Source organism: Numida meleagris, chromosome 1, assembly GCF_002078875.1.
Source record: "Numida meleagris isolate 19003 breed g44 Domestic line chromosome 1, NumMel1.0, whole genome shotgun sequence".
NCBI lineage: Eukaryota > Metazoa > Chordata > Aves > Galliformes > Numididae > Numida > Numida meleagris.
Window position 1 is genome coordinate 68,504,043 of NC_034409.1, and position 26,983 is coordinate 68,531,025.

A 26,983-nucleotide genomic window follows, 5' to 3' on the forward strand; every position below is an offset into this window, starting at 1 on the left:
AAGAGCAGAAGATGTGGTGGGGAGGCTGAGCCAACAGTGCTGCAGGTTGCCCCATCCCAGAGGTGATGCCATCACAGTGCTTCTGGCCCTAGAGGCTGCTCCATCCTTGTGCCAGCACCAGCCTCCTCGGGACATGGAAGGGGCTCAGTCGCCCTTGGCTGTAAGTGACAGGTGCAGTCCTGCTGCAGAAGATTCTTTCTCTCTCTTGCAGGGTCAAGCATCATCATTTAATCCTCCTCATTAATAAGAAGTGAGAGCAGGAGCCCCCATCCTTCCCCCACCACCCCGTATCGTGCCATTCTGAGCCTGGTTGCGTGTGTGTGTGTGCGCATCCCCGTGAGCACGTCCAGGAGCAGACCTAATCGTTATCCGCGGCCGGAGCATGAATAAGAGGATTTGCCTCCCTTTAAGCAAGTAATAATCAACACCCGGTGAGAAGGACTAATGACCGTTACATCTCATTAATGTGTTTTGACAGACAATAGCCTCTATGAATACACTTTGAAGAAAGACCAGCTTTGGAGAGGGCATGGTGTTTGCAAACTTACTTTACCTTATCTTCAACCCCCTTCACTCTGCTTAGGGAGATGCAAAGGACTCCAGGTTGGTATACATGCTTGCTGGAGCAAGGAAATATGTATGCTGAACTGCAGCAGCTGACTTTACCCGATGTCTTGTTGTATTGCAATTTCTTGCCACTTATTTCTCCATCCTGATTCTGAGGGACTGGCAGCTGCAGCTCTCAGGGACCCCACTGCAAGCCTCATGCAGAAGCATAATAAACATGACTTCCACTCCAAAGGAAGTACAGCAAGAATAGGCAGCAAAACAGAAACAGTGAGATCATTATGGACAGTGTAACTACCGGAATATTTTCTATGGGAGACCTCTGTAAATGCCAGGGGCACTGGCTGGGCTCAGCTGGAGGTGAGGAGCTGCAGACACAGGGCACCTGAGGGAGTTTCAGCAAAAGCAAAAATGGAGGAACTTAAACTGGGGGGGCACAGCTGCTGAGGGGGCTGCAAGGCATGATTTATTTGCCATCTGGGAGGACTGATTTCTTCTGTACACACAAGTTTACCTGGTGGTCACGCGTGGTGGCTGGGGCCTGCAAGGTTGTTAAATACATGGCTGCTGTGTGGGGTAACCTCACATAAAACATATCCTCCTCTACCACTTTTCATATCCGTCACTCTGTCCTGTGAAGCAGGAGTGCTCCACACCTTGGTTGAACTCCTAGTGATGCCAGAAGGGCTCATGGAGCACACATGAAGAACGACTTAGGTTGGCTAAGACCTCTGGAGGTCACCTGGTCCAACCCGGTGCTCGCAGCAGAGACAGCAGAGACAAGAAGAGGCAAGAACCAGCCTCAAAGGAGCATGCTGAAAACAAGCCTCACCTCCGGCTGACCCTGAACTTTAAAAACGTCCATGTCAGAAGCCAGACTGAATTGCGTGTGTCAGACCCATTTCTAATTGGCGGTGTCTTTTATGTAATTGTGCTTTCAAGAGCCAGATATTATTATTACCTGCTGTCCATGGGCATCGGCTTTTGGAAAGCACAGTGGCTGATTTTATGTGTCTGTTTTCAGGAAGAACCTTTCATCATTTATTTCAGACAGGGAACCCTCTGTTTCCCTGTTACTTAGCAGACGGCGGCTGTGCTGGGCTCTGGGTGCCTGATGGCACGTCAGCTTGGCCCAGCTCTGTGCTGCAGGGCTGCTCTCGGGGCAAAGGCTGCCAAACACCCTTGGTCCCAGGGTGACGTGGCCAGCCCAATGCCTTCCATGTCCCAAATGCTGCTGCTCCCAGTTCGCGTGCTGCAGCGCTGTGACTGGCACTCCTCCTCCTTGAAGAGATAGTGGCACAAATGCGATTACACAGGAGAGCGTGCATGTGTGTCTGTAATAGCCTGAGCCTCACGGCCTCCCCCTATTTACCATGTAAAAATCACAGCAGAGCAAAATCCAAGGCTCGCGGTGCCCCATGTAATGCTGCGTGGGCTCGCAGGCAGGAGAAGGAATAGGACAGACTGTGTCATGGTGAAGCTGTGGCCGGGTCCTGCCATTTCTGTGCCTGACATTGTGTGCACTGTTTGACTTCTGGTCACCGTCACCCGCTCTGTCCCACCGTTTGGCAGAGGAGAGAGCAGGAGCAGGCAATGCTTCACAGCGGATCGTGCCTGGCTGTGGAAACGCTGCGCGAGATGACTCATTTTGTGTAAAGGACACCGAAATTACAACTGCGTGCCACATGAGAGATGGTGGCTGGGCTGGAATCAGAAAACATCCTCATCCAGGAAGGGTATTCAAGCATGTGCTTAATTTAAGAACATACTTAATCAGGGCCTTCGGGCATAAAAGGGTAATGATTATTCTTGTGTTGCTGAGAAAATCCAAGTGACATCCGGAAGATGTATTACTCTGGAAAATTTAGTGTTATTCCAGTGTCCTCATTTAATCTTTCGATTTCTGAAAAAGTAATTCTTTTAATTTCTCATTGCTATATAGTGCTGTGAATTCTTTCACAGCTGTTTTACCCTCGATTGTTAATGCCAAGTGGAATCAGAAAATATAATCTTGTTCAGATAATAATTATAGCAGATCAATCCTGCGTCCGCCGCTTCTCTCCATCCCCATTAAACTTCCCAGCATGTAAGATATGCACGCTTGGCTCTGCAGGGAAGGCCAGCCATGGTAAAAGGACCTTTATTCCCTCTTGTACACGCAGTTTAACCATTTCAAAACACCATCTCTATCCCCAATGTTTTTTTCAATGTGTTTGTTCCCAAATTCTTCTCTATGTAATGTGTAATTGCTGCAGAGATTAGGTATGGCATCTACAAATTTAAGTATAATACATGTATTTGTTTTCTTTACCATATTGAGTAACTGTCTTTATTAGCAGCTATTTAGCATCCATCAGAGTCCCCGTGTTGTCCCAGTGAAGCAGGCCAACTGGAGTGGCCTTGGCTTCTCCTGGCAAAGGACCTTGGACACCGCTGGGCCATGGGGTTCTGAAAGGGGCTCAGAAGGCTGGGACCCAGGTGGCTTTCCCACCCACATCCCCTGGGAGATATCCAGCCTGCTGCTCATGGAACAGGGCCTCATCTGTGAGGTGCCATACAAAAATAAATAGAGGCATGTGTCTTAAGAGAGATTCTTGGTCCTGGAGATAAGCAAGGGCTGTTACTGGCCGTAGTGCAAGTGCTTGTTCATTTTATTGACTTTGGGTTAAATCCTGTTCCTTTTCCTTGGGTGATTACTCCCCCCGAACCCAGTATGACTGTCGGCATGAATAAAGTGAGTGGAATTTGGCCCCTTTTGGAAGACAGCAATCATAAATCTAGCTGCCAGCCCAAAGCCAAGTGCTAAAAGCAGTGCTGAGGCTTTCCTGGAGGAAAAAACTTGGTAAAGATCTGGAGCATAAGACTGACTAGGGGAATGGAGGCTTCCAGAAGAAAGGGAAAAATCAACTTAATTTAACTCTAATAGTTATTATTATAGTGGGCATTAAACTAGGCATCGGGAAAGTGTGTTCTCCTCTGCGCCACTGCTCCTCTCTGCCCCCGGTGCTGTTCCTCATGCAGCCCACCCCTCTCAAAGATGTGCTTAAGTACATTTGTGAGTGGATTCTGTCTAGGGACAAGGTGCACCAGCAAGTGCAAGCTATCATGAGCATGTTTTATCACACCGATGATGGTGACAAAATGTCTTGGTCAGGAGCTATGAATACAGACTACAGTATGAAATCCTACTAAGGAAGAGGGGCTTTTATTCAGGTTTTTTCACCTCTAGTTTCTTTTCATTTTGCTTTTTTGAGCAATGTATCTTAATCTAGCTTGTTGGATGTAGCACGAGAGTTATGAGTGCGAGAAGCGCCTGAAATCACTTTGTTTCTAGTTTTCTTCCATACGTTTAGTAGAATAAATAACTGCAGAGGCTATAGCTTAACCCATAAAACAAAGTGACATCATAATTTATTAATACAGAAGGCACTGTTCATTGCTGTTAAATGCCATAAAGAGCTGGAAATAGAGCAGTTTCTCAGAAGGCATCGCCAATATGTCAGAGGAAAGGTTTCCTTGATGCTCTCAGCGTGCCGAAGATCCTCTCCTCACATTTTGGTTACTCTCCTGAGCCTCTGTGTAGCATTCCAAGGCATCTTTGCTGGCCATTTCCCCCACTCCTGCAGCTTCCTCCTGCCAGTGCTGGCTGCCCAGCCGTGCTGCTCCTGGTGCCTTCGGTGGCGCAGCAGCAGGAGCTGTGTTGTGCCTGCCCTGTTGTCCCTGTTGTTGTCCCCGCATTGTCTGGCAGGCAGAGGCCCCACATGGGCAGCACAGGCCAGTCTGCATCACGTGCAGTGGCTGGCTCCGCGCAGCAGGCTGCACACCCCTGGGCCCTGCTCCAGCAAAGCATTTAAGCACCTGCTTACCCCTAAGCTTTGGAGTAATTCCTCTGGCGTGAGCTAAGAACTGCCGCCTCGTGCTTCCCACGGTCTTCCCTTGAGAGGGTGCCCGGCCTCCCCATGGGGCGGACTGCTCCCCACTGACCCCTGCATGTGCCGTCACCCCCTCCAGCACTGGACACATGGATGGGCTCTGCGCTGCCCTTGCTGCAGCTCCCTGCCTTCCCAGCTCTGCAGGGTCAGGACCAGAACCCGGCTCCTGTGTCACAACTCCCATCCCATGCATGTGTGCCTCCAACTCTGCGCTCACCGTCCCCTGCAGCGCCGGCACGTTGGCAGTTGGCTACCCCCCTTGAATCCCCCTCTTCTCCGGGCTATATGTGGCATTTCCAAGCCCTGACGGCCTCTCTGAATGTTTTCCATATTTGTTCAGCCTCCTCCTAGGTTCAAATACCGGGGAGGACTGGGGCGGCACAGAGCGCGGTTCGGGGCGCAAGGAGCCCTGGCACACGCACACGCACGTGAGGAGCAGCATGGGGAAGAAGGAGAAGAAAGCTCAGCACAATGCGGCCCACGGCGGGGAGCAGGGCACGGAGTCTGGCCACACACAGGAGCCGGCGATGAAGAAGAAGAAGAAGAAGAGCAAGGGGGATCCCAAAGCTGGCCGGGAGGAGGAATCTCACACGTGTTGTTGGTGCCGTTTCCCACTGCTGTGTGCTTTGTTGCAGCTGGCATTCGGCGTCGCTGTAACGGTGCTGGGCTTCCTCATGGCAGGCGTCAGCTCCTCCCTGCCGGTCAGAGACACTCCGTATTGGGCTGGGATCATTGTAAGCATAAAGCCTGTTTGTGCATACGGCGCCTGTGCCAGCATTAATACAAGCTGCATGCTGCTGCACTTCAGACTAACCAACTGCATGCACCACGCTGGGCGAGTTACGCTAATACAACTGCTCCTGAGGTTTAATGTCTGAATGCGCTCTCCCAAAGAAGCTGCAGGATAAGAGGACCTTTAGTATTCCCCCTGAAATTCTCCAGCAGACCTTAAATAAAACTCCGGCTGGCTGTGCGCTAGATGTATGTATTAGCTTTTGCTTTGCAGAGGGCTCGTGCCTGGTGATGCTGAAATAAATGCTGATTATTACAGCGTCCCCCCTTTTCCCACTGAGCCGTGACAGCTGGGTTGAAGTGCGGGAGCAGAACTCTCACCTTTCAGCATGGTGTGCTGATGGGAGTGAAGGAGGACAAATGGCTGTCCTTTCTGCATCCTTGTGGCATGGAGATTTTCCCCTGCTGCTCCCCCTGGTCCTTGTCAGGGATGAGACCACATGCGGCCACGGGGAGTAGGGGTGATACATGGGGTGGCGGGGACAAGGCCAGGTCCTGCCAGGCATGTATGGGGACACTGGGGGAGTGCCGAGGTCTGGGTGGTCCCAGTTGACCATGTGCATGAGGACACTGGCAGGCTGGGATCTGCAGTGGGTGATGGTTCATGGAGCCAGGAGTTGGACTTGGTGATCCTTATGAGTCCCTCCAACTTGAGATATTTTATGATTCCATGATTTTAATTGATTCATGATTCTATTTTGTGATTCATGATTCTACTCTGTGCATTCCATGATGCACAGTTTTTCTCCTGAAGGCATCAGGCTTCAGGAAAATGTACACCAGTTTGTTAGCACTACTTTGAGTGTTGTCAGACTGAAAGAACTTCCAGCAAATAATTTTGGTTTTAGGTACTTGCAAGATTTCCTGGTGCAGAAAGCAGTGCTGGGGGCACTTCACATAAACATAACTCTTTGCAGGTCAGAAGATTCTCTGACCGCCCCAGCCGGTGAGGACTAGGAGCAGGGCCTTTGCTCCCAAGCAGAGCAGGAGCTCCACTCACATCCTTCTCATTTCTCTTGTGACAGAGGAGACAGTGAAGAGTTAAGTTGAAATTTGGCCCATGAAAGCTGGGGAAAGACTGAGTTTGACTGAAGACAGGGGTATAAGAAAAGTCCTTAGTCCTGCGAATGTTACCAGTGTCAAAATTGTGTCAATTTGGGACATCCATAAAGACTCACACCTTCAGGGAGACCTGAGCCCCAACTGGTGTCTCTAATTTCTGAAGGCTGAGCTGCAGCCCCCAGCAGTTTTAGCAACACTCACCTTCAGTGGTGCCATTGGCACGTCCAGAAGTGGACTGATTCCTCCTCAGCTCAAAGCAACTTGTTGCTTTTGATGCTGCTCATCCTCATGTTGCTGTTAGGGACTGTGTGCTGGGCAGATGTGGTCAGGAAGTCTTCCATCATGCTCAGCCCAAAGCAGAAGGCAAAGAGGATCTGACTGCCCAGAGGGTGGATGCCAGCAGGGTGAAAGGGAACCCAATGCTAGGAAGGAGAGGTAGAGGTGGTGGTGCTACCCCAGAGCTTCCCAGCAAGAGCACATATGGAGAACAGGTTGTGTCCAATGTAAAATGAAAATAATGCTGAGCATATTTCGAAGGGTCAAAATGCAGGAGGTAAAAGGTGGTGCTGCATTTACTTTGTTCTTGTGCTGTGATGTCTCTGTGGGTGTGCTCAGTGCTCACAGAGACATCGATGGGCTGGAGATGGCCAGGAGCTACTGACCTGGAGCTTCTGGGTACATGGTTCTTGGGGTGCTGCTGATGAACTGCAGTGGGGAGCGCATGAGGTCTGGCCTCTGGAGAGCTGGGGGGGGAACTGGCCCATAAAGGAAGGCTCTCAGTTGAGACCTCCTGCATGGGGATCAAGGATAGCCTGCATGGACTCCTCCTAGGCTGCTGGGAGTGCAGGTAGGTAAGGGACAGATGTCACTTGTGCTGCTCGCACAACAGAAAGTGACTTCCCAAAACTCATCTGCTTGCACAGAGAAGAGCAACAGAACAGAAAGAACTGGTGTAAAATATCAGAGCATATTTGTTTTAGGAGCATCCCACTCAAGTGCTCTTTTTAAAGGACTTGATTAGTATTCAGAATCAAGAACTTAAAAAATCTATTATCAAGACCTTTTTAGCAACATTAGAGATAATGGGTGAAGCTCATTCCTAGTGTTACTCCAATGGAATTACACCAGTGCTGGATCTGACCCCACAGCTGTTAATGCAGGATGGCAGAAAAATGAAGGAAAATTGCTAATGTGTTAAATAGTCCCTGATTGATGGAAGAATTTTTTTCTTCCCTATTAGTGTCAAAACGGTGACACTGTTCCCTATTGAAAACCAAGTGCTGTAGTGTCTCAGCATGAATGAAAAGGAACTGTTTTAGAGAAGCTACTCGAATGAACCCTCCCAAGGCAAACCAAACCGTGTAGGGTAGTCTGGATCAAACCAGCTCAAAACCTGAGTGCCCCAATAGCACAGGCCATGGCACAGGCAGGCCCACCATCCTGTCGGTGGCGAACATGTACTATGCCAATGCCAAGCGAGGGGTCCCTGGGAACCGCATCCCCTTGAGGCTCCAGCCTTTGAGTGGAGTGACTGCTGTAGGAGGAAACAATGCAGAGAGCTTGCGTTACATCAGAAGCAGATCACTGTGAAACCTGGACAAAACCTACCAGTTTCATGTGCATTTCATCTGAAATCCTTGGGGCATTACTCAGAAACCAAAGGAAAGGTTTATTGACAGAAACCATGGAGCCTGTGTGATTTACCACTTCTGCTTTAATGTCTCTGCTATGCTGCTAGGGACTTGCAAATAAGTGCAATTAAAATGGTGAGTGTGGCATTCACTTTACCAGCACGGAACCATTTGCAGCAGAGACGTTCAGGTCTGCACCAAAACGTCATGGTCTGCAGCTTCCTGACAGCTATCCTGAACACCTGAAATCTCAGCCTGGACCACACTGCCAATATGCTCCTTTTTTTTTCTGTTCTGGAGGCAAACTTCACAACTCCAGCCAGGACTGCAGGGTTTTTTTCCATTTCTTCTGTGTCTTGCCACTGACTTGGCATGTAGTTCTGAGCAAGTTACTTAACCTTGCCAAGGCTTTGTTATTTCCCCTGAAAAGTGGGGTTAATAATGGCCACCTGTCACCCTTACTTTGAGATTCTTGGATGAAAAGTGTTGCAGGAGCAGTATATATTAATGGTGCCCTTTTCATTCTTTTTCATTAGCTTGTGGCCTTTTGACATCCAGAAGAAGAAACGGTGCGTTTCTCCTTGAAAACCTGTTCTCAGATTATTTCCACTGTGATCAAAAGCAGAGGGTACCAGAAATCTCGCAGGCACACTCCCTTTCAGCCCCATCTTGCAGACTCAGGCCGTTGAGGAGGTTACGGAAATGCTCGTCAGAAAAGATTATCTGGGGTGTTTATTATTTCTGTCAGGAGGTTATTTAAAATCCACTGAGACTTCTTGGACCTGGTGGAGTGAGGTTGTGTGACAGGGCCGGTGGAGGACTTTGGCTGGCTTTCCTGCCTCAGAGATCTTCTGATGCATAGTGCCACGTGGGACCATCTCCCATGGCTGTGTGTCCTATCAGTGCTGATAACTGAGATGTTTGTTTAATTGACATACTCCTGCATGTGAGTGACTCAGGTGGCAGGGCCTGCCATCGGCTCAACACGTGCTCGTAGGCTGGTGAGCCTGGGTGCCAAAATCAATAGTGCTGCCTGCAACAGCCTCTGCTCCTCATGTTTTCAGGGTTAGTGTCACAGAGGGGCCTGGAGGGAGGGTGGGTGATGTTACAAGCTCTCTGCACCCAGCAGCCTCCGTGTCTTGAACAGCTTTCTGCACGTCACTCCAGCACCTTCAGTTCCCAGCAGAGCCCCGAAAGTGAAGGTGGATTTTTGAAACAGCAGAAGAGGACATCAGAAGAGGACAGGGGTTGAGGTTTTCATCCTGGTACTACACTGACAAGGTTTATAACTATTCAGGAAAAGCTCTGAGAACACTGTTGTGAGATGTGCTAAAAGAGTGGAGCACTGCATATAGGTGTCTGTGGAAAAAAAAAGGACAGTGTTCTGCTATCAAGTGACATAGAGTAGAAGCTGGCATTCAGCGTGCCCTGTTGGCTACCTGCTCGTGACCTAGGCTGGGTTTGCTGTACATGCACCTGCTCCTACCATGTAAATTGTTCCCCAGCTCAGTGCAATGAAGCATCTTGAGGGCCACCTTCTCCCTGGCATTGCCCCAGGCATGTGAGGCTCTGTAGATGTTTCCACCAAGAGCATTTCATGTGACGTAATATGGCAAATCCATACTAGTAACCCTCTGGCTGCTCATCGGTGGCCCTGCACAACACCGGGCTGCCATCTCACGTGTCAGCAGCTATCTTGTCTCCTGGGGGGGGGTCAATAATTGGGAAACATCCCCAGCCAAAGCAGGCAGCAGCGAATCCCCTTCCATGTTGATATGGGGATGGCTGACTATTTAAAAACCTCTGAAATGTGCTCTCTTTCAAAGTCTGAAAGGAAAGAGACACTTTCTTGTTAGCCCTGGCCCCGTGCTGACTTTTCTCTGTTATTGCTTTTGACAACTCTTCCTGCAGCAATTGTGGAGGTGGCTTTCAGTCTGGCTTTGCCTCCTGTACAGCCTTGCTGGGTTTTTAATGTTCACTTGTTATGAGAGAAACCGATTTCAATTTTTAATAAAAGAGGATGCTTAAAAACTGGTGCCATCAAAGCAGCAAATGGAATAGATAGCCATGCAGACATCTTTTTTATACAAGCTAACTTCAATTAGCCATGGGCAAACATCAAAAGGTTGGAGGGATGACTGCCTTCAAGCCTCCAAGTTCAGGTGTTTAATTGAGCCTTCTCCAAACTGCCTGAAACTCCAGATGGGATTCGACGAGCTACACTGCAGGAAATAGGCTCTGGTGAGGCTTCCAGTGGTTGTTTATCGCCATATAATTTTAATGCACCAGAGCTGTTCTCTTCAGAGCCCTCTGACCTTAAATCTCATCAGTTTCTGAGATTAGCTACTCACTGATGTCTGATTAAATGAAATCCATGCTTGTATTTGGACGAGACAAAGAATGAAAAAGCTGATGGGAAGGAATGTCTCAGGGTTCCCATTCAGAGGGATGTGTCAGGGGGCTGTGCACCCCAGGCCCATGTGGTCCCACGGTAGCTCTGTGGGCAGGTGCTGATCCCACATGGGACACCGCTGTGCTTCAGCCCCTGGTCCTCCTGCAGCCTCAGGGGGAAGGAGGGATGGCATCAGAGCTCCTCGTTGTGTTGTGTTCATGCAAAGAGCCTATCTGGGGCTGTCCAAGCAGTTCTCCTTGGCCTAGGTAACCTTTTGACTGTACAGAGATGATGGCTTTCTATAGCTTCACAATCGTGGTAACATTCCAAACAGCGAGTCCTATTCACACAGCTCTTTCAGCCATGCAAATCACTACTGGCTCTGGAACTTCTAATTTTTCTTTGTTTGGTTCCTTCAGGCATTGGATTGCCCAGCAGGGCATTTCTGACTTAACAGCAATACTAAGTCTCACCCTGGCACAAGCGACTGTTGTCTCTGCTGAGCAACCGGCATAAATCGCAGAGATCATTACAGGAAAAATATGGCTTTGTTTGATTGTGCACATTCTTGCACAATCTTGCAGGGTTTTGATTACCTTCCAGGATTTAAAAGAAAGTCGGGTGTCTGCCATGTTGTATTATTGCAGGGTTGGAAGGGACCTGTAGTGAAGGCATCATTATTTCAATTTGTAGGTGGGGCAGGGATGGTCAGGTGTCGTGAGTTTTTATGGAGGTTGAGAGAAATATTTCCTAGCTGATGATGACCTTCGCCTGCAACCGCAATATGCATGTTTATCATTCTCATTAGAGTTAGTATTTCTGGAAGTAATCTATATGCAACTAGACTGTACTTAAATCTAATGAGAAATCTATAAGAGGAAACACCACTCAGGAGCAGTACTTCTGTGTGTCAGACTGACTTCCTTTGCACGTGGCAGGGAGACCCAGGCTGACCCAAAGTTAATAAAAGTGAACAGTTAAAGCTTCTGGTAGTACCTGCTCTCACTGCAGTTTCCTCAAACCTCATAAAGCAAATAAGCATCAGTGTCACTGTCTGCAACACTCTGTACAGGAGTCCGACACTGGAGATAATCCTGTTTTCATAATGGCAAAGCCAACAGGAATGTTTTCTTTTTTGCATCAAAGTCTGGGTCTGGTGGGGTTGTTAAGTTCACTGGGTAGTGTGGTTCTTCGAATGCAAGGATGGGAGCTAAGCCTTGCCATAGCTGATAAGGCTGGTGATCCATCAAGGCAAGTATCTCCTCTGAGGGGGAGCCAGAGACTTCAGAGACAGCTAAAAGATATAATTTCTTTACCTTTATCCCTACAAACAGAAAGGTCCATAGTGACTTCAAGGGAGTATCAAATAAGTTCTCCATAATGGAAATTTCCTCCCAATTCTGTTAACAGCAGCTTTTCCCCTGTAGTTGGAGACTTTAGATATTGCTAACAAGGAATAATCCACGTAGTGTACTGTGGGCCTCAGCAGTGCTGCATGGTGTTACGCTACTTGTATTTGACAGGTGTTGTCCTCCGGTGTATGTGCTTTTTGACTTCTCAGCGCTGTTGCAGGAGGTTCTTGCTTACCAGCTGCAATACAAATTGCAGATGGGTTACAGTCTGACTGCATGAGTGCTTGCAACATTTGTCCGGTTCTGTGGTGTAGGCCCAAGGTGCTTCTTTGCGCCAGGCTTTTGCCTCTATCCTCCCTTAAGTTCTTGGTGGACGTTTCTGACTTTCCTGCTTTCCCAGCCTCATATGCCTAGGTTTCCAAGATGCTCTGGGTCAGAGGCCTTTGCTGGAGAAAGCCACCTCGTGTACAGCAACACTTGGGCTAAAATTGTAGCAACAATGAGAAAAAGCAGTTTCACAAATACATAATGGAGAGATAGAAGCAGATCAGAGCAATCTGTGGTTTTGAAATTTGTCAAGATAAAGCAAACCACATTAATATGGCAGTGTGTAAAGATACTGACTGCAAACCACAGTGGAAATTGGTGCCATACGTGTCTGAATTTCCCTCAGTTTTGTTTGTTACACAACCATCTCCATCACTGCTGTGAGGTGCCCTTGCACCTCCCATACACCTTGTGCTCAGTACTTATGTGATCAGACGTGAGAGAGGTGCGGGGACGTGAGGGTAGGGTGGCAATGCCTGCTGGCCTTGTCCCATGCAGCTCTGCATTGCCACCTGTGTTTTTCCCTGTCAGGCGATGATGAGTCTGTTTTTTCTCACCTGTGCTGCTTTTAAGATGGACTGGTGCTAGTCAGTGTGCAGGCACAGTTTGTTTGCCAAAGTCTTGAAAATCCAAGGACTCTACAGTTAGGTCCCCATAGGTGCAAGGATCCTCCCAGGCATTTGAGCTGGAGGACTCGCTCCTAAATACCTTCAGGATCAGGCCCTGTTTCCTGTGAAAACTGATGGAGCTTGATTAAGTTCTCATGGCAGAGGCTCTAGAAGTCTTTGTGGTCAGGGGAGCCCAGAAAATGTTTAGTCCTATTTTCATTATGATTTTTAGCCCTGAGATGTTCCTGTCTAATGGGAAGAATGTCCTAGTCAAAATGAACAGCACTGGAGATTTCAAGGGCAAAAACACTAATTTTTTTTCAACCTATTATAGTATAGCCATTTTCACTGCATTGTGAACTGGGAGATTTCACACGGTATGCCTTAACCATAATTAAATCCGCACTCTTCATGAATGCATCTGTATCACATTCAGGTCTTTTTCTAGACAGTACTCTTCTATATTTAAGTACTTTCCTTGGATAACCTTCCTTGTCACTACCTATTCAGCAAAGGGTGTGTTTGTCTGGAAATCTTTGAAATAGGATCTCGAAATAAACTTGAGCTGAGATTTACTCAGCGTAGAAATGCATATTTCTAGGTTTCCAGATAACAGCTACAAGAGCTGATCTAATTAACTGCTGTTCTGTAGCTCTCACAGAATCTATCTTATTTGTATAACAAATGTGCATCGATTGATGGCAAGCAAGTGCTAAAGCGAGTTCAATTGCATTTTATGTTGTGTACTTAGTCAATAAGGCAGAGGAAGCGTCTGCTTCACACTGGGATATTGCGAGGGCTATTGGAGCACAGGGATGCAGGATTACCTCCTGCACCTTCCCAGGCGGCATCGACCACAGCCGTAACGTGCCTGCTGCAAGGCAACGGTCTTAGTCACTTAGTAGGTCCTGGCAAATATTTACTGAAGGATTTTTATGGTTATTCTATTGCACTTCACAGGCATAATTCAAAACGGATCTATTATTAATGTATAAAATAGAAGCATAAAACTGTTTTCTGTATAAATGTCCCTCGCTTTGGTTTGCTCCAGTGAGTGAATTTACCTTTAGAGAACAGAAATGTAAAACATGTGAGGGCCGTAATCCTCAGCAGCGTTGCTTTTTGCCATCACTCACAAAAATGCACACCTCTGGTTTTAAAAAAATAGTGTAAGCATATTGTTATAAAAGAAACACTTAAGCCTTCTGTATTATCCTGGCCAAGCCTTGCTGGAATCCCGACCCAGTGTAATCTTCTATAAATACCTCTCTATAAAAGCACCTCTCCGAGTATCTCAGTATATTATTTAAATCCCGGAGGAACTTCAGAAAGCACAGGCAGGAATGGAAATCCCTTTCAGCGACAGCCTTTTGTATGGGAGCATTCTGAAGAGGGAGGCCTGATCCTGCAGTGCCAAAAGCCCATGGGGTTTTTGCAGGAGTCGTACAAGGCCCCTAATTTGGTAGGGGAAAAAATAAATCTGGGCTAGTGGGAGGAAACACTGCCATGAGGGCCTGATCCTGGGCCGGGTTCCTGCTGGGAACACAGCGGGGACACGGTCCCGTGATGTTGCTGGAGTCACCCGACGGCCAGCCTGGCCCTGGGTTCACACCAGTGTAAATGCCCTCCAGCAAAGCAGATGTGATTTATTGCTCATAATGAGATCCTTTTAGCAGCAGATACCAAAAAAGCTCAGGCCTGGCTTTGAGGGGAGCAGCCCCTTGGGCTTCACATGAGTCTGGGCATGTAAGGTGAAGCACGTGTAGGTACGTGTTTTCTAGGGCTCGCTGCAAGTTCCTTCCTTTGCCACTGCTGCAAGTGGGGAGTTTATCGTTTGGACAGTACTAGAGATGTGATCTCCTTAAGATTTAGGTTTTATGGGGATGCTAATTGAATTAAAAGATTAATATTCAGCGCAAGGGACCAAGGACATAGGTGATTAATCCTGAGAAATAAAACATGTTTGTGTCACACAGAAGCACTATAGGGGGAAAAAATACCAGCACTGAAGGACCTTTGACAAGAAAGGTTGTTTTTTTCCCCTGACAACCCTGTCAGCTATTGCTGTCAACAATAAAAAGAAGAAAACAAATAAATTGGAGGCCACGTGTAAGTCATAGGACCAGGATATAAATACACATGACATGAAGAGGAGTAAATAATACTGACGCTTCCTTTGGAAATGTTCTCAGGCAATACTTCCTATGCATGTCTTGCTGAAATGACATGAAATAAAACTTTATGGGAGAAAGTGTTATTAATCACACCACTTCTTGAGAGACGTGACTACCTATGTATTCAAAGGCACTCTTCCTTTACAGGGCTACTGGCTAGTACCCTATATCGACAATGCAGATATAAAGAAACCTGGTATTTTATTCATCAGATTGTAAAAGAAGGGGCCATGTAGGATACCAAGCTCATGGTCCTGTCCCTGAGCAAAGGCACTCAGGTCTGGTTTTGCCTGAAGAAGGCAAATGGCATTACTCAGGGGAAAGAGAAACCCTCAAATTAATGGCAACTCTTCAAAACTCTCACAGTAGAATGGAGAAAAAATAGATTCTTATTGCAGTCACTGGAAATTTAACAGTTATCATTTACAATCAAGTTGCTACTAGTAAAGAGGACAACGTTTGCTCCTGGTCATGTGTTAGGACAAGCTTTACCTGGCTGATCTCTGCTGAGGTCCTCACTAAGGCTGACTGCACCCGAGATCCTACCTTCAGGCATGAAACCAAGTGCACATGCCATCAGCTCACTTGCTTTTCCAAGGCAGCTCAGTTGTGCACCACTTCCTCCATGTGTAGCTCCAGCCTACAACAACACCTATAGCCTACAACACCCTCTCCCACTGTGGGTGCAGCCAGGATGCCCTGACCCGGCCCCAGCAGCCCCGTGGTGGCACCTGGGACCTGCTCTGGCACTGATGTCCATGCTGCTCCTCATGTCTGGTCATGGGAGCTGCCACAAAGATGTGATCTTGTTGCAGAGCAGTGGTTCTGGCGCACATCCTAACATACCATGTGTGTGCAGCCATGGGGATCAATTCACCATCACCTGGGTTTCTCCCACAGAATAGCACAGCTAGCACAGCTGAACTCACAATCTGCGTGTCCTGCGTATTTCTACTTTCCAAAAGGCAAGGGCATGCCTGGCACCCAGCAAAACTCTGTGAGAAACTCATCAGGAGGTTAAAAGGAGTAAGTGGTCAGATTTATACTGCTGCCAGATGCCAAAGGACAGAGCAGAAATGTCATAAATCAATATTAAACACTCATTCACATACTCCAGGCAGGCTGATTTCAACCTTGATTTTATAAGGTAAAAGTTAAAGGAAGTCTATTGATGAAAATGAGTCAGCCAGCTGGGAAACGAACCACAGCAAATGAAAGGCCCACTGAAATTCACAAGGCCTCCAGTTGGGTTCCTCAATATTTGGCCAAAAAGGAAATATGGTCCACACAGGACTGCCTGGTTCAGCGATGCCCCAACAATGTTTTTAAGCCGTGGTGCAGCGTTGCTGCACGCTGCCCGTCTAAACAAAGGACATGGGAGACAAGGCACAAGTGAGTGTGACATTTGAGCCTACAGGTCATGTGTCCTCCTGAGAGGTTTGCTCCATATCCTCCATAACTGTGGAAAGAGAAGACTCTTGGCTGGAGTGCTTAGCACAACAGGGGCCTGAAAAGCACTGCTTAAAAAAAGGAAACTGCATTTTTGGGGGCTATTTTATGTGTTCCTCAGAGCAGGAGCATACCTCTTTATAGGGATGGAAAATGCCTACCAGTGAATATCTGACTCTTCCAATAAATCTAAATATTCAGAATTAATAATAAAGGCAGCTAAATGAATACTAAATTGCACAAATACTTTTCTATTGCTGTTAATCATCATCAGTTACTGCCACAGGTCTAAAACACAGTCTCAGGCTGCAGGGGAGATGTCCTCTTTGGTAGGGTGTCCATTGGAGGAAAGGTTGAAAGCCTCTGCTATAATCTGGGCTGCTTCTCTTCCAGAGGCAGCAGTGGTTACTGATTTACAACAGTGCAACTCACACAGGTGACATAAAAGCCCTGTCTGCATCCAGTGGTACATAGGATGGTGCTCTTTGGGCTTACAAGCCTAACTCTTAAGTCTTCTACTTCTTTTTGATAGCGAGTTACATGGACAAAATCTCAAAATACATCCTGGAGGATGTTGCCAAGCTGTGACTTAGTAGGTCTGATTCACAAAGCCTCTCTGGATAAGCTTTTTGTGCCTTGGTGTTCATGAAGTGGAGGTTAAAGCTCTTCCCTCCTCACAATCCACATGAACGAGGCTCTTGCACATACAGCTGTAGCCCCTACGCAAACCATTTGACTTACATACTGCTCCTTGAGTCACAGTCCTGCTAACACAGAAAGATCTTTAGACTTGAAAAATACTATTATTATTACTATTATTAATATTGTTTTTTATAATTTTGACATGTTCTAAATCTTTTCCCTTGCAGGTCTGTGTGGTGTCCTTAGTGGGATTTGTTATGCTTTGCATTTCATACCAACCTGATGAGAAGACATGCGTGCAGTTCGCAGTAAAGGTACCTTGAGTTTCTGTTATTTCTTTTTCTTCCCATGTCATTAAATATAATCAGAAAAGTTGGTTCTGGGGATATTTTTAAGACCACATTAAAAGAAGTGAAAATACACCTGAAATGCAAGAATGGTTTTCTGGTATTTTCCAGGCAGATAAGGAAGAAACTGCAGTCTATAAAAGGGAAACTATGTAACAAATATTTGAAAACACAGCAAGATACCTTTTTATAACTTGCCATATTTTAAGTATATCAAGGAGATTCAGATCAACAAAGCTGAAATATTTTGGGAATTGTTCACTGAAAGATGGGCATTACTGATTAAATAGAGACATTCAGAGTGTGCCAGGTAAGAATTAGCATGGGGTAGAACAGGTCCAATTGTATTAAATTTCAATATTTACCGTGATCTCAGAAGCATCTCAGCATCTTCCCTGCCATTTTGCTCCTAACTGTCAAATAAGAAACAGAAGGAGCACAGATGCATTAAAAAGCAAGGCTGGAAATCTCTGCCTGCCTGTCTTCCTGGCTGGGGAGAGGTCCTTGTCTCAGAGTACAGGGCCTTGTGCAAGGTCAGGCAGTGACAAATATGGGAAAGCGTTAGCAAGCTGTGGGAACAAGCATTCTCCCATGAAGAAAAATCCCATCTGAGCATCACAAGAGAGGTGCACGAGCTGAGCACCATGTCCCACTTCAGTTTCCAAAACCATGCTTTGCTGATGCCAATAGCTGACCAAGAAAAGAAACACTTAGAATGCTTGTTCCAGATGGGAAGTTTCTAACGCCATTTATTTGGGCTGTTTTTCCTTATTATTGTAATTTTGAGGGCTCTTAGTGTTTTGCAGACACATAATAACCAGGAAAAAATACCAACACGAACAGTACAAAATAACAGTGATTATTAACCAAGAAAGGTAGAAGGAAATCAAACACAAGGAACCTGGCATTCATCCTCCCTGAGAAATTAGGCCCTGGAGTGTCTTTTGTGCCTCTCTAAAGCTTCTCTTGTACTTACAGAAAGGAAGGGAGAAGAAGAACAACTGTTTCCTTGCTTTGATAGCCTTTGTGCTCTTATTCCCTCACCTCCACACCATCAGCAAGCATGATGACTTCCCAGAGAGCTGCCACACCGGGCTTTGCATTGCTTGTCCAGCAGCATTACACTGAACTTGGCACTCACGTAGGAAGGAGACATCCATCCCTGGTGGAGGGACAGTGTATTGGTCAGGGCATCTCAGAAGTCTCTGCCACCCTTGACAGCACCACTGACATGGGCAGTGAGGAGCATGGGCCATCTTCTTCGGGCAACCCAGGCCCTGCTGTTACACTGCTAGCCAGTGCCTCTGGAGCACTGCATGGCTGCTGAGCATCCTTCTGCAAGAAAATCTTGGTCAGGAAGAATTCCAGGATGCCACATGTAGCTCAAGGCTCATGTGGGGAGAAGGATCATTTGGGTTGGTACTGGGTCCAATCTTGTTCAATGTCTTCAATTACAACCTGGATGAACGGATAGAGAGCACCCTAAGCAAGTTTGCTGACAATATGAAGCTGGGAGGAGTTCAGTGAGACCTGGACAGTTTGGAGAGTTGGGCGGAGAGGAACCTGATGAGATCCAACATGGGAAAGTGGACAGTCCTACACCTGGTGAGGGATAACTGCATGCATCTATACAGGTTAGGGGCTGACCTGCTGGAAAGGGGCTCTGAGAAGGGCCTGGCTGACCTGGTGGACAACAGGTTGGCCATGAGGCAGCAGTGTGCCCTTGTGGCCAAGAAGGCCAATGGTATCCTGGGGAGCACTGAAAAGAGCATGGCCAGTAGGCTGAGGGAGGTGATCCTTCCCCTCTTCTCTGCCCTGGTGAGGCAGAGAAGTACTGTCTCCAGGTTTGGTCTCCCCAGTTCAAGAAAGACGGGGAGCCTCTAGAGAGTCAGTAGAGAGACACAAAGATGATGAGGGGCCTGGAGCATCTCCCCTACGAGTAAAAGCCAGGGACAGTTCAGCCTGGAGAAGAAAACGTTGAGGGAGGGATCTTATCAATGCTTATAAATATCTAAAGAGTGAGAGTCAAGTGGATGAGGCCAGGCTCTTTTCAGTGGTGCCCAGAAACAGGACAAGGGGCAATGGGCACAAACTGGAACATAAGAAGTTCCATCTGAACATGAGGAAAAGCTTCTTTACTGTGAAGGTGACGGAGCACTGGAACAGGCTGCCTAGAGAGGCTGTGGAGTCTCCTTCTCTGGAGATATTCAGAACCAGCCTGGATGCTTTCCTGTGCAACCTTCTGCAGGGAACCTGCTTTAGGAGAGGGGATTGGAGTAGATGATCTCCAGATTTTCCTTCCAACCCTTACGATTCTGTGATCACGCACCTGCAGCCCTGGGTGATTTTAGCCCATCCCCTGGGTCACCCTGCTCAAGGTGGTTTGAGCCTAAGCCTCCACAGCCTCCAGAGGAGTTCCCCAGATCCATGTCTGCAAAACCTGCTGGTTTCATCTCTGATAAGCATGAAAAATCTTTTCCATGAGCAATTCAATCCATCTTAGATGCTTTATTTTATTTTCAGATTGGAGCAAAACTATCACCAGTAAATATGGCTGAAACATTTCTCCCTTGTATGAGGAACCCAAGGGACAATGAGCTGCTATGCTCTGACCTCATTGCATGCTGTTTCTTCCCGCTTCCTTTTTTTCCTTCTACTTAAACAGCAATCACTGGGCCTATCTCTATGAGGCCACAAAAAGTGTTTTTCCTGCTCCTGAGCAGAGCTCACTGCGCAGTTGTGTTTGCAATGTTGAGGCTGCCTCCAGCTCTGGCATGTGATTAATCTGCTGATGGGATCCAGTATTTTCTGTCTTGTGCTCTCTAACAGGCAGTATTTGCATTTGCCTCACCTTTGATATTTGAAAATGTGTTCATTTTCAGCGGCTTGCAAAGAGATTCCTCTGCAAACATCTTGCGAGAATAATACACTGTTTGGAAATTGCCCTAGATCTCCACACATCTGTGTTCACCTCTGAGAACTGCTATAAGAGCTGCTGGTGTATTCTATGCATATTGAAGTCTCTCTGAGATTTCCTTCCCTTTAGACACAAAACAGGCTCACAGTACCTGCAGGATACTTATGGTTTTGGATTTCACACCAGTTTGTGCTCATCTTAGAAGTTGGCAGCTTAATGAAATACCTGCCAGGGGAGAAGCAGGCTCAGCACATGGTCTCGGCTTAACATCTCATTTATTAGGGAGGCCTGATTCTGTCCCCTACTGGCCTGCATCCAGGGACATCCAGCCTGTCCCCTGGGGTGACAGCTGCATCACAGAACAACTCTCATCCCTCAGAGAAGGGAAACGTTCATCAATGTTTGTTCATTTTCCATTTCCCCCACTTTTTAAAGCAATGCTGTAAGCCCACAAAGTCTCCCTTAGCAGGACTCCACCAGCCAGCAGTGCTCTCCTTTCTGTGTGCTTCATATGCAGAGGTGTCCCCGTTTCCCAGCTTCACCCTTCCCATGCACCCTTATCTTGAAAGCTGAGGGGCTAAAGGATTTGCATTGAAGAAGAGCCACCCTCATTTTGAAGCTGTCCTTGGTTTAGGCTGCAGGGGAAGTCATTAATAGTAGAAACGAAGATCTTGCTGTAAGAATTCAGTTATGTGGGGGAGAAAAAGCACAAAGAGCTTGAAGACCAGCATTAGGAGTAACTACTTTTCTTTTTTTTTTCAAGCTGACAGCCAAATAGCAAGATTGATTCACACTGCAGATTTAAGACAAATACACCAGAAGTGTGAATTTTATCAAGGCATACATACTTGGAGTTTCAAGGTCATAAAAAAATGCTTTATATTGATAGTTTGCTTGTGGTATTGGGGTTAAGAGATAGGAAGAGAAGCTGCTGTTTTAAATAACATATTCCCAACCACACCATGTGTCTGACAGATAAGATGCCAAGAAAAATAAATGTTTTTACAGTGCTGAACAGAACCAAAATGGTATTTTGGCTAAACACAGCACATGATTTTAATGCACATTCACACATATTTTGTGTGAACAGCACAGCAATTGCCAGTTCCAACCATCAGCAGGGAGGAAAATCCATATGCTTGGGTACCCAAAGGTCTCAGGTGTAGCGCCGATCAGCAACGGCTCCAGATGGCTCCTGGGGCTGGGCTCTGCATGGATGCCCATGGTGAAGGCTACCCCTACGTCAAAGCTGCCGCAGCTGTAAGGAGAAGGAGGGTGACCCTTGCCGTTCTCATGCCACACCAGGGGCAGCACTGGCACAGGTTCTTGCTGCATTTTGACACCTTTGAAAGGCTTCTCCTTCACGCTGATGTGGAAGTTTTCTAAGAGGGTTCGGCACGACATGTGCTTCCTCATGGGGATGTGTCGGGACCAGACAGCAGAAAGGCTGGCTGCCTTTGCGAGGCTGTAAGTAGCAGATCTGACACATCACTGCCCAATTTGCAAGTGTAAATCAGGTTTTTTGGGCATGCAAAGCATGAAAAAGACAGGAGTGACACATGAGCGAATTCTCAGAACCACCTAGCTCCCAGCACAGCCTAGGTTAATATGTCAGCCCAAGCCTCAGTTTCCTTAGCTCTGCTTCAGGACAACTGCACTAACTTATCTCAGCTGATGATTCTAAGTCTAGCCAATGCAGGGACAGCAGGGGAAGATGCTCCTTCCCTCACTATAGAGTTGGAATACATTTTGGTGCTCTTATTGAGTCTCAGAATTGTAGGGCAATGCTCATATAAAACATGCAAAGCAAAATTGTTAGCTCCTGAGATGACTTCCTGAACTTCGTATCAGCAGGGAGCTGTATCTGCTTTGCAACGTTAGAAGTCCATGGTGTCTGGACAGTACACTGAATGCATGCACTTCCTGTGAAATACACGTTCATGTATCTCTTCTGTGCTCCTCATTCTCTGTCTAGCTGGAAAAAGAGTGAGCTTGTTTTATTTTTTTCCTTTCTTTCAGCTGATGTATTTTCTGCTGAGTGCCCTGGCTCTGGTTCTCTGTGTCGTGGCAGTGGCTTTTGCTGCCCACCATTACCTACAGATGACAAAATTTACTTGTGATATTGTCCTCGAGTCCTGCCACTGCAAACTGGACACCGCAGACCCCCTCAGCAGGACCTTCGTCTACCAGGATGCCACTGACTGCAGCAGTGTCACCACGATGCTCAGCCTCTACCTGCTCCTGCAGATGGTGCTCAACCTGATCGCAGCTCTGGTGTGTCTGCTGGCGTGCTTCGTTATGTGGAAACACAGATACCAGGTCTTTTATGTGGGTGCTCGGTTCTACCCTTTAACTGCTACTGAGTGCCAGCAACAGAAAGTGTAGGGTTTGCGCTGGCAGGGCCTCTAGCCAGGGAATGGAAAATGTCAGCATTCTGCCATCATAGACACCACACATGGATCAATGTTTGTAAGGTTTTCGACAAGGAAAAACATTCACATTTTTAATGAATATATTTTTCAATCATTTTGTACGTCAACTCTTGCAAAAAGTCCCTGGTGAGACTATATAGAGGTCACCTAACATTCTAAAGATGCAACTGTAGTAATACTCACCAAAGAGCATCTTCAGTAGCCATAAACAAAATGAGAGCTTAAAAAGTCATTGGGAACTCATCTGCAGGGCTACAGCTGTTTAGACATGGGGTCTGTTTCCCTCACTGGTAGATATTCATTCTTGCCTTCAGAGAAGATATACCGATTTCTACCACAAGAAGATCTGGTCCAAACTGTTTTATTATAATTATACTGATAATGCTTAAGGAAGATATTGTATTTTGGATGCACCAATGGGAATTTACTGCACGGAAAAGGAACAAAAGAGGTCAAGACCTCTTCAAATGCAGGCTGAGATGAGCAGCAGAAGTGACTATGTTGATGACTACCATATAAAAGACGTTTCAGAGTGACTGGTGATGGCAGTTACCCAACCCAATTATGAACAAACACCAGTTTCAGGGGGTTTGCTGATGGTGATGGGGTGGGCCATGCCTCAGACCCAAGATGTTTTACAAATGAGCGCTCAGCGCTTTGCGAGAAAAAATCAATTTAAAGAACCTTGAACTGAGCTCCTAGGATAGAGGTCCCTAAATCACTAGTCACATTGAAAGCCTTGCTGTAATTGCATGCTCCTAAACCCAGTGTCAGGTCCGTTCCACCAATTATACTCTCTGTGCAACAGGCCAAGTACATTTTTGGTGTAACTCCTCTGAAGACAATCAGCCTTACACACCAGCTGTGGATTTGGGCCAACAGCCCTCAAAGATACATCCCCGCAACAATCCATGTTTTTAAAGTGGGATAGAGGGAGGGAAGCAAGAAGAGACTGCCAGTCTACCAAAGACATCAATTGTACATAATAAGGGCAAGAGAATAACAATTTCTTTAAAAGCAGCATAGAATAACAATCCGTGTTCAGTGCTCTTTCACCCTAAATGCATGACTCTGAAAGTGCTTTACACATTATTAGCCTTCTACCAGGACGAGTATGCTGGCTTGTCCCTCCACCTGCTCAGTGTGTGCTCTCTGAAGACAGGAGCAGCTCTGGTCAGCAGCCCTGGGCACTGCTGCCCAATATCGACACCAGGGCAACGCAGCTGGCGCTCACACTCCGTCATTGTTCAGGATTTCCTGATCCCTGCCAGAGCCAGGGTGTCTCTGAGGTGGAGTGGAACAACCACGTGCCAGAAGAACCACGCCATTATCATTATAAGCAAGGAGGAAGCAAGCAGAATTTCTACAAGGCTTTAAACAAGCAAAAACTTTCTGTTTCTGCTAAAAAAAAAATAGCCACCAGTGAGTCAAAAAGCTGGGTTGGCAAAAAGCTTGTTGTATAAGCAGCTCTAATCCTATCCAAAAAGTGCCTTCCATGCAGCGACCACGCAGTGAGCACACACCACCCCAGGCTAGACCAGCATGCTGCCAGCTTCAGAGAATCACAGTGTGGGTCGGTCTCCTGAGGTCCACCTAGAGCAAAGTGCTCATGTTTCTCTCACAGAGAGAGCTTCTAGCACAGACATACCATCAGTCACCAAGGTGCTCTCTGCGAGCTGTGAAGTTGGGACCTTTTGAAAATGAAAGTTTCAAGACCAGCTCCCAAAAAGCCATTTTTTTTGTACCAAAAACCAAGCGACAGCAGCAAGTGTGGTGGTAAAGGGATATTTGCGAGGACTCCTGCTGGTTGTCCACACATCACCACCTATACAAAGTCCCAGACTGGACTCTCAGGCATACTCAGAGCCAGCATATAGTGGCCCAGTGAGGTGAGACCTGGTGTGGCAGTGGAGGAAACAGCACATCTCCTCTGACTTCGTTGGAGCGTTCTGCAATTAGCGCTGGTGGACCAGAACCTATATGAGACCGATAAGTAGGTTTGGGGGCTTCCTCCTGCCCTTGCCATCAGGCTCTGCATCCCAATGGCTGATGAAGCCAGAGGAAGGCTCTGCCGGCAGAGCCCCTTCCTAAATGGCCTAGGTACCTGCCTGGGATATCTTCCAAGGCAGCCCTGGGGGATTTTGAGATGCCAGCTGTGGGATTGGTGGGGAGGGATACAGGTGACGGGAAAGGAAGACAGCCTGCTCTGCTTAGGAAGCCACTTTCACAACAATGTTTTAATCACAGCGCACTCCCTGCTTTGAGCCACCACTGCCAAATTTGGCTCACTCTCCAGCGCATCACAGTGTAACACTTCACTTTAGAAGAAAACAATATTCACTGTATATTCTATGGGTATTCTAATGCTTTATGAATAAATATGGAGCATTTTGATCTAGCAAAGAATTACTTCCGTATTTCCTCTTTATATAGCTCAAGAGCATAGAATCAAAACAGAGAGGAGAGACCACGAAACAGACACAGTAGCATTTGGAACCATTTTTCTCCCGGATATAGTTTTACAATACTTTGATCAGGAATTTTGGAAAGCATTAATTAGAGGATTAGCACTTAGCACAGCACATGGAGACAGCTCCCAGCCTTTCTTGGTGTTGGGGAAACCTGTATGGACCGTGCCAGGAGGCACACTGGGATTTGCAGGCACGGAGAGGACAGGGGTGTTGAAGAAAAAGACTTTTAAAAAATTATTGTTCCTGGAAGTGTTTTCTCTTGGTGAATTACATAGGATGGGGCAGGAGCAGACCACTCTGATGCGCAGAAATCGTGAGGGGCCCTATGTAATTTGCTCTCAAAACCCAGGTGTGATTCTCATTTGCACCCTGGCCACTTTATGCTGTTTTCACAGCGTAAAGGGGTTGTAAAGATGGCATCGATCATTTTTACACCTACTTTATGGCCATTTCACACAGCTAAAAGGGCCCTTTGTGTAAATGAGAACTCAAGCCCTACAGGACTTAATGGAGAGGAGGTCTTTTCTATAAACGGTGCGAGACCCTCTGATAGGGTCTATTAATGGGGTATAACTCTCCGTTGAATTTTATAGCTCAGCTTAGGGAGCATCAGTCTCGATTAAATTCAGTTCCGCAGAACTTTTCCAGAGGCTGTAAGCCCCGCTGACACCACCCTCCTGCCCAGCACACGCACACCCGCTGCTGCGGCACACATCGCTGCCGCGTGCGAAAGGAGAAGCAGTGGCAGCTGCCCTGCTCCAGCTCTGAGGCTCTTGGTGCAGTGCTATGCAAATACCAGAGTGACAAGAACAGCAACGAAAAGGGAACCGAGACGCAGCGCCGAGCTGACATGGCGCACCGGCGGCCCAAGCGGGTGCCACGGTGGCAGGGGCGCGGAGGGCTGCACTCTTCCTCCTCCTCCTCCTCCTCTCGCTGGCCCCGCACAAAGGGGAAGCGCGGCTCTCAGCCACCTCCCGCCGTGCCTTCACGTGGTCCCCATCTGCGCAGGGCCAGCCCTGCGTGGGCACTTCTTGGAGCCCTGCCTGAAAGCCAGCACTGAGAGGCTGGAAACCGTCAGCAGCTCGCAGGACAATATTTTTTTTCTTTCCCTTTTTTTTTTTTTTTTTTGCTTGCACTGCCAGCCAGTGTGATGCTTCCTCTGGGGCCTTTCGAAACAGAAAACACGCCGCTAGCGTGTGAGAGGAGCCGCAGCTCACGTCCTCTATATTTAGAAAGCCAGGATGTCATACCTCCCCTTGAAATTTTCATAGTCCCCTGCACCCCACCCACCCACACACGTACTCATGCTTGTGTCTGGAAATGTTTGTCGATATTAGCACGGGTGTTGGCTTAGGGGGATTCAAGGGAGGTGCAGAGCAACAACAGCGGTGCAGCTCTGAGTGCGGGGCCTCCTTAAGGATGAGGGCCGTGGGCCTGGCCCGGCTCCTGGGGCACGGAGCTGGGAGTTGTGGCATGGTCCAGTTTGAGGGTCTCGGCCTGTGTCACAGCTCCTGAGGCAGCCCTGGTTTTGGGGCCCATGGAAGCCCCCCCTGAGGTGTTATATCAGGTAGCACTGAGCATGCAGCTGGCTGCTTCTCCCCGCCTCCGTCTGTTGCAACTGCACGCATCCACAAGCCAGCCACTGCGGCAGCTGGAGCAAGGCCTCACAGAAGGTGAATTCAGGGGCTGTTTGCCCACAAAGCTAAACTAATAGCAATTTATTTATCTATTTATTGCTTTTTGCTACCTGCTGCCTCCTGCCATCTCTAATCTGTAGTGTTTATCCTCAGACTGGTTCTGTAACTGAGCATTATAAAGCATGTTTGTATCTGCAAAGGTTAGGGCACATTTTTATTCTTTTTTTCCTGCTCAATTTCCATGCCTTTGT

The 26,983-nt window shown here is 47.4% G+C and overlaps 2 protein-coding genes across 2 annotated transcripts in view; one reads left to right on the forward strand and one right to left on the reverse strand.

Moving 5' to 3' along the window:
• On the forward strand, positions 3,968 to 25,027 carry SSPN (sarcospan). The gene is made up of 3 exons (XM_021392123.1): positions 3,968 to 5,233; positions 17,156 to 17,242; positions 22,212 to 25,027. The coding sequence occupies exons 1-3, from the start codon at positions 4,940 to 4,942 to the stop codon at positions 22,575 to 22,577; spliced, it is 747 nt and encodes a 248-aa protein (XP_021247798.1). The 5' UTR covers positions 3,968 to 4,939; the 3' UTR covers positions 22,578 to 25,027.
• ITPR2 (inositol 1,4,5-trisphosphate receptor type 2) overlaps positions 18,668 to 26,983 on the reverse strand; it is a 313,815-nt gene continuing 305,499 nt past the window's right edge. The window contains exon 58 of the mRNA XM_021392091.1: positions 18,668 to 18,733. Coding sequence (XP_021247766.1) covers positions 18,683 to 18,733 — 51 coding nt within the window. The 3' untranslated portion in view covers positions 18,668 to 18,682. The remainder of the gene's footprint in view (positions 18,734 to 26,983) is intronic.